Source organism: Vulpes vulpes, chromosome 14 (assembly GCF_048418805.1).
Source record: "Vulpes vulpes isolate BD-2025 chromosome 14, VulVul3, whole genome shotgun sequence".
Lineage (NCBI taxonomy): Eukaryota > Metazoa > Chordata > Mammalia > Carnivora > Canidae > Vulpes > Vulpes vulpes.
In genome coordinates, this window is record NC_132793.1 from 133124680 (window position 1) to 133137267 (window position 12588).

The window sequence follows — 12588 nt, forward strand, 5'->3', positions numbered from 1 at the left end:
AGCTCAGAAAATCTTTTCTTTTTCAGATTTTATTTATTTATTCATGAGAGACACATAGAGAGAGGCAGAGACATAGCAAGAGGGAGAACTAGGCTCCTTCCAGGGAGCCCAATGTGGGACTCGATCCCAGGACCGCGGGATCACGCCTCACCCCACCCCTTTCTCTCCACTTCCCACACCACCACCTGAGGCAAAGGCAGAGGCTCAACCACTGAGCCACCCACGTGCCCCTAGCTCAGAAAGTCTTAAGCCTTTTTTTTTTTTTGTCTATACGCTTTCCCCCCTACATCCTCCATTCCCCTACTGTATACGTTTAAAGCTATTTTCTGTAAGTCTTAATATGCAGTGGTTTTATTACCATTCAGTTCAAAATTCTTTTTAGTTTCTGATATAATATTTTCTATGATATATGGATTATGCTTAATTTCCAAATAAGCCTTGTTTCTATTATTGCTTCTTAGTCGCAATGTGGCAGAGAGTGCTCTGTATGATTTCACAGCTTTGAAATGTGTTGTGACTTGTATGACCCAGGATATAGTCAATTCTGGTAAATGTTCCATGTGAGCTTGAAAAGAACTGCGCTTCCCAATTTGGAATATATTCTATGAACGTACATTAAGTGATGCTGTGTGGCCCGTTCTGATGAGAGATGAAACGATTACTCAAAGTCCAATATCTTGGATCAAAGAGAGGCCCAAAGAGGCTACACCATCAGGCACCACCAAGGAGGGCAGGTGCTAAGGTGAAGCTCCCAGTCTGGGGGCTTAAGAAAGCAATCACGTGAGACCCCTGGGTGGCTCAGCAGTTGAGCATCTGCCTTTGGCTCAGGTGGTAATCCTGGGGTCCTGGGATCGAGTCCCACATCGGGCTCCCAGTGAGGAACCTGCTTCTCCCTCTGCCTGTGTGTCTACCTCTCTGTGTCTCTCATGAATAAATAAAATAAAATCTTAAAAAAAAAATAAATCAATCACGTGAGGGGCAGCCAGGAACTGCATCCATGACTATGTGCACGGTTCTCAGAGGAGCATTAACTACGGGCTGCAGGAGATGGGACGACGGACCACAACAGGCCCGGCTATCTATCCACCATCATTGCTGTCTTCAGCATGTACTGAATTCAGTACGGACCAATGGCAGGAAGAACTGGCTTTTGCCATACACCTGTTGTCATTTATGCCTGTCCCTTTTCTTGTTGTTTCTTTTATCCCCAGAGGTCTTGCTCCCCAACAAGGTCAAGTTACTAAGCATGGAGTTTCTATATCTTTACCAATTTTGGGGATAAGTATCATCAATTCAATGTCCCAGTATGACTGTAAATTTGTCGATTTTTCCTTTTGTCAGTTTTGACTTTATGTATTTTTTTTAAAGATTTTATTTATTCATGAGACAGAGAGAGAGAGAGAGAAAGAGAGAGATGCAGAGACCCAGGCAGAGGAGAAGCAGGCTCCATGCAGGGAGCCTGACGTGGGACTTGATCTCAGGTCTCCAGGATCACGCCCTGGGCCGAAGGCAGGCGCCAAACCGCTGAGCCATCCAGGGATCCCCGACTTTATGTATTTTGAAACTGTTATTATGTATACACAAATTTAAAAATATTCTATCTTCCCGGTGAATTGAATCTTTATCATTATGAAGTATTCCTCTTTATGTTTAATAATGCCATGCGTCGTTTTTTATATGTATATTTTTTATTGGAGTTCGACTTGCCAACATATAGTGTAGCACCCAGTGTTCATCCCGTCAAGTGCCCCCCTCAGTGCCCGTCACCCAGTTGCCATGTGTCTTAAAGTCTACTTTTAAAATCTATTATTAGTAATCTTTGCTGGCTTTCTGTTTTGTTAATATTTGCAAGTTGTATCTTTTCCCATAGCTTTTTTTTTAAAGATTTTATTCATTTATTTATTCATGAGAGACACAGAGAGGGAGAGAGGCAGAGACACAGGCAGAGGGAGAAGCAGGCTCCGTGCATGGAGGCTTGGGACTCGATCCCATGTCTCCAGGATCAGGCCCTGGACCAAAGGCAGCAATAAACTGCTGAGCCACCAGGGCTGCCCTTTTTTCATAGCTTTTGGTTTTAGATGTGTTCTCAGTAGCATGTAATTGCTTCTGTTGTTCAAAATCTAGTCTGGGGACACCTGGGTGGCTCAGCGGTTGAGCACCTGCCCTTGGCTCAGGGTGTGATCCGCAGTCTCAGGATCGAGTCCCACATCAGGCTCCCTGCCTAGAGCCTGCTTTTCCTTCTGCCTACATCTCTGCCTTTCTCTCTCCATGTCTTTCATGAATAAATAAATAAATTCTTTAAAAAAAATCTAGACTGATAATCATCATCTTCTAAAAGGAATATTTAGCTCACTTACATTTAATACTGGTTTCTACGTGTCCTATCCATTTCTTTTTCTCTCTTTCCTGCCTTATCTGAAGTGATCATTTATTATTATTTTTTTCTGTATTAGATTGGAAATTATATTTTACTATTTCTTTAAGGGTTACCCTAGAAATGACAAAAAAAATTCTATATTTGCAAAAATCTTAAGTCGATTGGTACTTTTACTCTTCTGAGACAATACAAGTCTCTTTGGAACAGAATTTCCCAAATTCTAATGTGTATATAAATCACAGAGGACCCTGTTAAAATCGGAATTCTGATTTAGCAAGTCTGGAGAAAGGCTCAAGATTCTCCTTTCTAATAACCTCTATGTGCCAGTCTAGGAGTAAAAAGCCCTTCGAACACTTCAACTCTATTTAATTAAATGTTAGTTAAGTGCTTTGATTCTATACATATATAAACCCCTCAACACATTACTGTAGTTTTTTATATAGATAATATTAACCTACATTCACTCACACTTAACTTGCCATTTTTGGTGCTTTTTACCCTTCTTGCATTGCATAGTCCATCTGAAACCAGTTTCTTTTTGCCTTACTTAAACACACTCTTTAGGGTTTCTTTTCATGGTGTTCTGTTGGTGAAAATTCTGTTTTTATCTGAAAATGTACCCTTAACTTTTTAAAAAATAAACTTTTTATTTTGGAATACTTTTAAAATTACAGAGATAAAACAGAAGGTTCTCATATATTCTTCTCTCAGTTTTCCCCAATGTTAATTTTTTTTAATTTTTTTAATTTTTAAAATTTTTAATTTTTTTCCCCAATGTTAATTTTATCTTACCATAATACATTTACTGAAACTAAGAAGCAACTTGACACATACTCTTGACCATACTTCAGACTTTATTTGGATTTCTCTAGTTTTTTCATTAGTGTCTTCCTTCTGCTTCAGGATCCACTCTAGGATACCATAAGTGATTAAGTCATTTGAATATCATGTATACCTGATATGGGAAGTGCATTGAATTTCTGTGGTATTCTCCAAACCAATAGCTCTGGTCTAATCATGAGAAAATATCCAACTTCAATTGTGGAACATTCTAGAAAACACCTGGCCAGTATTCCTCAAAGTTTTCACAGTCATGGAGAATAAGAAGAAACTGAGAAATTATAATAGCTTGAAGGAAACAAAGGAGACGTGATAACTGAATGCAATGTGCTTTCCTGGATTGGCACATTGAAAAAGGCAAAGCAAAAATTGACCTCAGAAAAGCAACTACTTAAGGTAGAATTATGCCAAGATGATATTTGGGTTAGATACTAATGGGAAACAAGGGACAAACATTTTATTGATCGTCCTGAAGTCTTGAAAAAATTGATAATCCTTACCTGTTTATTTTTTTTCACTGGCAAGAGTAGAGTGTTAAAAGGGCTAGTGTAGGGTGTGAGAAGACCTTTGGATATAAGACCTTCAAAGATTTTATTTAGAGGAGGGGCAGAGGGAGAGAGAGAGAGAATCTCAAGTAGACTCTGTACTCAGTGTGGAGCCAGACACAGGGCTCGATCTCACAATTCTGGGATCATGATCCTGAGATCATGACCTCAGCTGAAATCAAGAATCAGATGCTTAACCAGCTGAGCTACCCAGGAGACCTTGGATATAAGACCTTCAACTATTGCTTTGAACTCTTCCTTTGCTTCTGGTTTCAAGGGATATTGGAGATGTTGAGTCACAGTTTCGTAGGACCTATTTTTTGGGTTCTGCTCCAATTATTTTTTCTCTGTCAGGAGATGTTGGAGGTCGTAGAATGTCAGAAATAAGGCAAGATCTTTATCTGGGAGGGCAAAGATATACACATATATCTTTATACATATATAGAGAGAGTTATATAACAGACACAACCTATTATTAATAGAAGAGTCCTCTGGAACTTTGATACTTCTTTCCATTGAGCATTTAATATTATGATTCCATTTGCAGAGTAAGTCTCTGCTTATTAAATTTGCAGGGGTGCTGTTACAGAGCAAAAAGGAATGCTTTTCACTCGAGTGCAAGTGCTGCAGTTAAGGGCCGGCAGGTAGGAAAAAAATCTGTGGGTTGTTTGAAAGACATATCACTTGTGTACATGTTTAGTCTGAGGAAGAGGTTGAGCAAGATGAGGGATTTAATGTAGTAAGAGGAGCACCCCTTTCTACCGGGAATTGATTAGGTTGACAATCTATATTCAACTTGAGTGTTTAAGGTGTTGCGCGCGCTGCGGCAACACGATCAGGGTCCTGAGGATAAGGGGATGAGGAAAATAAAAGTAAAGAGATGGAGACAGGAGGGACACAGTGGATGATGTCCAAGCAGTGCCAGCTTTATTCAAGGTTTTACAACATTTTATAGCATGAGCAAAACAAAGCCAAGAAGGTGTTTATTTTTAGCAGATTTGTGAAACCCTCCAAAGTTCCCCTTTCTCAGCATGCAAGACAGACTCATGGGTGCCAGAAGACCTTGGTAAATAGATAAGCTTGTTGCTCCAGATGTGCATACTTCGAAGGAATATTAGGTATGGTAAACCGACCAGCAAGGACACACAGACCCTTATTTACATTGATGACCAGGTCAGAATAAGTTTTATCTACTGTGTTATGTGGGCGATCACGTACAAGCCAGCCCTGAGAACCATTGCTCAAGCCCTTTCTCAAGCGTCTACCAACTATTTACCCTTTAGGCTCTCGAGCCTTTTGAGTGAATGAGGGATGCAAGTCCGGGCCTGGTTTGGTTCAGTTACTCCAGCTAGTTCGTGGTCGCCCACATTAAGGGTTAAGTCAGGGTATTGGGAACTGTTTCTTTCTTCAGAGTGTCCTCTTTGATCACAAATGAGGGTTTTTCTCTGTGTCTGTTTTTCTTTTATAAGATGGGACATTCTTTTTGCCAGTGTCCCTTCTGTTTACAACATCTACAATGTCCTTGTCAAAAACGGTTGCTTGGGAGGTGTGCCACCCAGCTGTTTGATCTACAAGATCATCGTTTATTTTAGATTGTCACATTTTTATTCTAAACCCTTCTTTTTTTTCCCCCCTAAATCTTTATTTAAATCCTAGTTAGTTAACGTATAGTATAATATTGGTTTCTGGAGTAGAATTTTGTGATTCACCACTTACATAAAACACCCAGTGCTCCTCACAATAAGTTCCCTCCTTAATACCCATCACTCATTTATTCTAAATCCTTCTTAAAATGTTCCAACAAGTGTTCAGGCAAAGATGCTATTTCCTATCCTAATTTCTATTTTTGAATCAGGCTTCAGCTTCAAGTTCAGCTCCACTGAGAGATTGAGATGAAAAGGGTGTTTTTACACTGACACCTTTGTAAACTCCCAAATGTTGTTAGAAGTCTTTTCTCATCTAGCACAAAAATCTCTTATATTTTTACCTTTTTTCTGTTTTCATGAGTAAATTACAGTCCAATCAATTTTTACTGGAAATGTTTAGGGGATACAACTGGTAAGAGATTTGCCCTACACTTCAGGCCTTTTTTTTTTTTTTTTTTTTTTTTTTTTGGACCCCAGCTTTATTATGGAAAAAGAGATCCTGTAACCCTTTCTGGGTTAATCCAATCAGCCTTTGCTATTCAAGATTTAGCATCTGAGGTCCTGACTACGATGTGTACACAATGATGTAGGTTAGGCAACCCTGAATCATATGCACCCAAAAGAATTGTAAATTCTTCCAGGAATAGTTGCTGGTCTTCTTGGGGGCTTTGTAGGGAGGTCTTTACCTATAGCTCTTAATTCATCTTGGGTCCAATGTTCAAATTCTACAGTTGCCTGCATACCTGGTTCATAAGAGAGATGGATGTTTAGAAGCAACTGACATTTTATGGTGGCAGGAGGTTGTTGGGAAAACATAGAGGATCTGCTCAAGAGGAAGAGACAGATGTAGTTGACAGAAATGAGGAAAGACAGAGATGAGAAGGATAGAGAGGAAGAGGGATATTAGATATAGGGTAGCAAGTGGAGGACCAGGAGAGGGAGGATTTACTCAGAAATGAGTCTAGTTTCTTGTTGCTTAGGTTTGTCAAATTGCTCACCAGCTTTGACCAAAGAATCTTTTAATGAAATAATTTTTGAACTGGAATTTCTTTTGGAGGCTTCTGTATACCAATTAAAAACTGGAGCCCATTGACCTAAGAAATCTTAATTCCCCTCCTTTTCTAGGGTACCTATTAAATACAAAGTTTATTCAAGTCAAATGTTCCAGAGTGGCCACTGAAGGTGCAAATCCTCAGAGCTGATGTGATGCTATTTAGAGAGACGGCCACCAGAATTGGGATTGTAATGAGAACACACATAAGTAGCAGCAGCTTTTCCTGGAGGAGGAGCAGATTTAGGCTTAGACAACCCCAGGAAAGCTGGCAAAAGGTTGGTTGAAAGTGATGTTTGCACTCTTTGTGTGTCAGACTCCCAACCTGCAGGTTTGCCCCCCTCCAATCACTGACCTGAGAGTCTGTGCCCGCTGGCAGGTAGAGTGAGCCCTCTCTCTAAATTAAAGGTAAATTCTCAGGACAAAAAGTCAAGGTGGAAGGAGTGCCTTATCCAATTTTATTGGTGACCCGCAGTAAAGTTTGTCCAAATGGATGCCCATCTGGTGAGAACTGCAAACTCATTGGTTTATGAGGCTGGCCTGAACAACAGGCTTATAGGGCCTGCGGCTGTGTCTTACCCTATGACTCTCCTTCTTATGACAAATAGTACTTTCAGATAACACAATACAAAATAAAAGTACAAAAGAGAGCCAAAAAAAAAAAAAAAGAGGAAAAGGAATAGCCTGATTCCATCAAAGATAGCATAAATAGAATAAATAGCTGAGGAACTCAATGCAAAGATAGCAGAGTTCAGACCCAGCACTGACAATGCTGGCACAGACTTGACAAGCCACATGCAGCAAGGCACAAGAGTCCTTTGTGGGGACCACATCTGGTCAAAGATTAGGGTCCGTGGTGATGGACACTGCAGATTGTGCCTCAGTGGGGTCTCTAGGAAAGCTGTGGCAAGAAACAAAGACCACTCGAATAATGGGCAGAGACTAGTCATTCAGAGCTGGCTAGAACAAGGGAATTAGTCTCCATCACTTACATTTGGCAGACTCAAGGGCAGCCAGGGAAGCGGAAAAGCTTTATAGTGAAAAAAATGGGAAGGGTTCATGTGTACTCTGATTGTTGGTAAGAGGAAGAGGGAGGAAGGCTAGCTAGAAAAGAACATCTTATATCATTGGTTTAGGGAGCATATTTGGCTTTCTCTGGTTAGTCTTGAGTTGGAAGCAAGTGAAAAAATTGGGAAGCTGGCAGTCATTGGCTGAGTCCTAAGGGTTCTGGCAAGATTGCTGCGGGGTTTTGGTTTGGCTCCCTGGGCTACTTGCTGTAGAGATTATGGATTGAGGTTCTTATCCTATCAGACAGGGTCTAGTCCTTGTCCAGTTTATCAGAGTGAAGACAGCGTTAAGCAATTACATCTCATCTAATCATCATAACGGGCTCCTCCATGTCTCTATTTTACAAGTGAGGGAAGCAAAGCTCAGAGAATATGAGTAATGTATCCAAAGTCATACAAGCAGTGACACAAGCAAACTTCAGACCTATTAACTTGGTTATATACTTTTTAACTATGTTACATCTTGTAAGGACAATGAAATTATTCTGATGTTGCCCTATTAAAAATATTAGATGCTCAATAAGTATTCCTTGGGTGAGAGAACGGGTGAAAATAATTTCAGAACACTTCTTTTGCAACTGCCTCCAGAGCCTGTATTTGTTTTGAGTAACTTCTATGAAGGCATAGCTTGATGATGGACTTAGTTTCTAGAAACAAATATTTTTCCAAATTAAGACCAGGAAATAAGGTGAGAGAAACTGCTAGCTCAGAAACCTAGTGTGTCTGCTCAGTAATGAGACGGATCTTGTGATCTTTGCACATTTGCCTATGATTGACAAAACGGCTTTGAAGGCTTTCTCAGAGAAGTTGGAAGCATAGTTATATTTGGGGAATAAGAACTCAACTCTTCAAAAGTTTAAAGTTGATGCTCACTAAAAAAAATAAGCTAAATTCTTGTTATTTTTGTCGTTCATCTTTCTGTGTAGTCAAATGGTCTATAATTTAATAAATATTTGTCAAACATCTATTCTGTGTTTAGTTCTGTGCTTTGAATACATATCAACTATCTCCTTTGTCAAACAGGAGCTCACAGTCTAGTTGAGGAAAATTAACAACTGAAATGCAGTTTGACAAGTATGAAGCTGATAAATTATGATACCCTGGGAAGGTATAGTAGAAGCAGTGGTGACTTGGTACACGCCGGACAACTTATTCCTGGGGAGTGGCCGGGAGGCCAGAGCCCGATTTGCAGCATTTGTTGATTTCCATGGAGCAAATACTCCCGCCCATGGCCATTTTCAAACTCCTAACATGACGCCACTAAAGAGGGAGCCAGAAAGAGATAATACAGTAGCAGCACCGCTATGCTGGATTTCCACCCTATAGATACAATAGATGTAAATAATCTCAAAAGCACAGATAACAGCAAAATGTAAAAATAAGTAGGAAGTGGTTAAGTTTGTGTATCTACTTTTGCTTTTCAGAGAGTTAACTTTATTGCAAAGCCACACAATTCATTATTAAAAAAGCAACTGCATTTACAAACCAGCTCGCAAGGATCCTGAACATTTAGCAAAGCGAGTTTGGACCAGTTCAAGTGGACTCCAGCACAGGCGGAACAAGAGCAATGCAACGTCAGGAATGGCTGTGGGCTCACCTAAGGAGGAGAGTGCAAGGAAACCGAAGGCAGGGATCCTACCTTTTCATTTCTGTACCTCTCATCCCTAGTGCTAGGTGGTTGAATGGTCAAAGCAATTCGTTAATTCAACAGGAATTTTTTATTTTATTTTTTATTTATCTACTTTTATTTTTTATTTTATTTAGTTTTATTTATTTAATTTTATTCATTTTAATTTTTATTCATGCATGCATGCATGCCCTTGCTATATTCTGGGCACTGTTCCAGGCGCTTGGGGGGGGGGGTACAGCAGCGGGAACCAGGTGCGTACCTTTAGGCAGTTTACATCCATAGGTGTGTGGGTGCGGGGTGTACCAAAAAAAAAAAAAGTGAAATCAGGTGATGGGTGGTAAGTGTTGAGGCCCCAAATTCTGTAGTGCCAGGACGAAGGGAATGGGGCGCTGCTATGTCCTAGCGGGCTGCCAGGCCCTAGCACATGCTGAGGCTCAGGAAAGTGCGGAGGAAAGGTTCTGGGACTAGAGAGACACGGGGTCGGAAGCCCGAAGCACAGACTGCGCAAATCTCGCCAGTCGACCGGGCTGGAGCGCCGAGAAGGCCGCGCCGCCTCCCTCCCCGCCGCAGCCGCCGCGCACAGGTGCAGCGCTCCGCCTCCAGGTCGGGCTCAGCGCCGGCGCCGCTGCGCATGCCCAAGCCCGCAGGCCGGGAGCGCCCTCGGCCAGTTGTGCGCATGTGCACAAACGACTCAGGATGTTTGTCCCAAGGCCTTGCCGTACCGTCCGGGCGGCGGGCGGCTTCCTGCTTCAGCGGCTGTGCCCCGCGCGGGCGGCGTGGGACCCCCGCCGCCGGGGCCGCCGCCGAGATGAACCGCGACAGCTTCGCGGCGGGCGAGCGGCTGGTGTCGCCGGCTTACGTGCGGCAGGGCTGTGAGGCCCGCCGCTCGCACGAGCACCTCATACGGCTGCTGCTGGAGAAGGTACGGGGCTGTCGGGCCGGCCCCGGCCGCCGCGCCCCTCGGGGCCTCGGCTCCGCGCCCCGCGGCCCTCGCGGACCCCCCTCCCGGCGGCCCCCCGCCCCCCCCCCCCGCGGCCCTCGCGGCCCCCCCCCGCGGCCCCCCCGCTGCAGCCCGCGGCGCACGCCCGCCCTCCGCCCTCCCCTCCCCCTCCCTCTCCAGCCGGAGCCGAGCGCGGTGCTGGGGAGCTCGTGGGGTCAGCGGGTGGAGTCCTGTTTGGTTTGCTTTTTTGCCCAACTGCGGGCCAGTTTGCAGAAAGGGCAAAGTTCGCATCCTTTCAGCTTGGCCATTGCCAGGGACCCCGAGGGCCCTATGCCCGGCTCGGGGGGAGCTGCCGGAGCCTCACGAGTCTGGTTCCCGCCAGGCTCCAGGATTTTTTTTTTTTTTTTGGTGCTTTTATTTTATTTTACGTATGTATGCATATATATTTTTTTTTATTGGAGGTCGACTTGGTGACATATAGCATAACACCCTGTGCTTTATTTTATTTTACTTGACTTTATTTATTTATTTATTTTTGTATATTTTTTTTATTGGAGGTCGACTCGCCGACATAGAGCATATCGCCCGGTGCTCCTCTCCCCCCGAGCTCCGTGCCCGGCTCCGTGCCCGGCTCCGTGCCCGGCCCCCGCCCCCCGCCACCGCCCCCTGTCCCTTTCCCAGAGTCCGGAGTCTCCTGCTCTGTCTCCCTCCCTCTCTGATGCTTCCCACTCAGTTCCTCCCCTTTCCCTCTAATCCCTCTCACCCGAATTTTAATTGCACTCCACTTTGACAAGTCCTCGTTTTCACGGCCTCGGTTGGAGAATCGTCATTTGAAGATAATAACATTTATTGGTTTTCGGTTAACCTGTGCTTCCTGCAGCTTGAGACCCGAGCGGATCTCCTCGTAGTCATTGATTACCGCCCCCCCCACCTCCCCCCGCAACCCAGAGCTGATGGCAGCGCCGTGTAACAAATGTGTGGCCTCCTCAAGGTTTTTCTTGCCTTGGGCCCAATTTATGTCTGAAGTTTAGAAAGCAAGGAGGATGGCAAAATACACATGGCGAAGTTTCAAAAAAATCATTGAGGGAAGATTCTAGGGCTGAAATATAAGCTTTTTTTAAGAATTTATTTTTATTTTCATTTTTATCTTTTTTAGGGGAAGTGTCCAGAGGATGGTTGGGATGAAAGTACACTTGAACTTTTTTTGCATGAACTTGCCATCATGGATAGCAACAATTTCCTGGGCAATTGTGGTGTGGGAGAAAGGGAAGGGAGAGTCGCATCTGCATTAGTTGCTCGGCGTCATTACAGGTATATTTTTAAAATAGAAACATCTTTTTTTTAAAAAAATATTTTGTTTATTTATTTATGAGAGACAGAGCAAGGCAGAGACACAGGCAGGGGGAGAAGCAGGCTCCCTGCAGGGAGCCCCATGTGGGACTACATCCCCTGACCCTGGACCAGGCCCTGAGCCACCCAGGCGTTCCCGCCCCCCCCCCCTTTTTTTTTTTTTAAGATTTTTGTTGTTAAAAACGATGGTAGTAATACCAATAAAACATCTATTGGTAACCTACTTCTTCCCTATTCAAATGGGCGCATGAACCAGATGCAACAGGGAGATGGAAACAATTTGCCTGAGTAGTTGCTTTTCAGGACAGTAGGGTGAAAGTTCTAGTGATCCTGTGGGATTCTGGGTGTTTAACTCTACCCCCTGTACATTTAATGTGAATGAACCTATTTGGTTGTTAGAATTTAAAATATGTTGAAGTTGTTTATAGTTTGCTATATTTCTTTCCTAACGTTGCAGGTTTTTTAAGAGACTGATTAGTAGGTAGAACTTTAAAACATTCATCTGGATCTGAACCAAATCCTATTTTATAAATCCCTTGCTTTGCTGAAATAGGTGCAGGAAAGGTACGCTACACTTGATTTTAAATTAAGTCACTTTTTCCTTTTGTGATATTTTATTATTTTTTTTATTTTTTATTTTTAAAGGGTATCGCGCCCTGGGCCAAAGGCAGGCGCCAAACTGCTGCGCCACCCAGGGATCCCCCTTTTGTGATATTTTAGAAAGCTTTTTCATCAATTCTGTTAACCATGTAATTGGTAGTGTTTCCAAATATGATCATTTCTCTGCTCTTCCACTTTTCTGCGAAATATAGGTAAACTTTTAAAAACTCCTGTCTTGAAATGTTCAGTGGTGAAGTTTTCCTGGGGATAGTAGAATTTTATTTCACTCAGAATCATTGCAGTGAGAACTAATGATAATGAATCTATAACTTGGATGAAAAATTCATGGTTAACATAGGCTAATAACATGATTTATGATATTTGTAAAAAAAATGCTTTGTACATTAGGTTTCAGTGGTGATGATGTATGACACTGGTGTTCTGTGATAATCCCAGTGTGACAGATTTCTAATCTAACTATAAAGTACAAACAGATATAATTTTGAAGAATATTCAGAGGTATCATTCATGTGTATAATGTC

At 42.7% G+C, this 12588-nt stretch overlaps 1 protein-coding gene across 1 annotated transcript in view; it reads left to right on the forward strand.

The window, feature by feature from the left end:
* The first annotated feature begins 9774 nt into the window (after positions 1–9774).
* The window catches only part of SEPSECS (Sep (O-phosphoserine) tRNA:Sec (selenocysteine) tRNA synthase), a 36276-nt gene continuing 33462 nt past the window's right edge, over positions 9775–12588 (forward strand). Inside the window, exons 1-2 of the mRNA XM_072737976.1 lie at positions 9775–10078; positions 11253–11407. Of these exons, the coding sequence (XP_072594077.1) occupies positions 9788–10078; positions 11253–11407 (446 nt within the window). The 5' untranslated portion in view covers positions 9775–9787. The remainder of the gene's footprint in view (positions 10079–11252; positions 11408–12588) is intronic.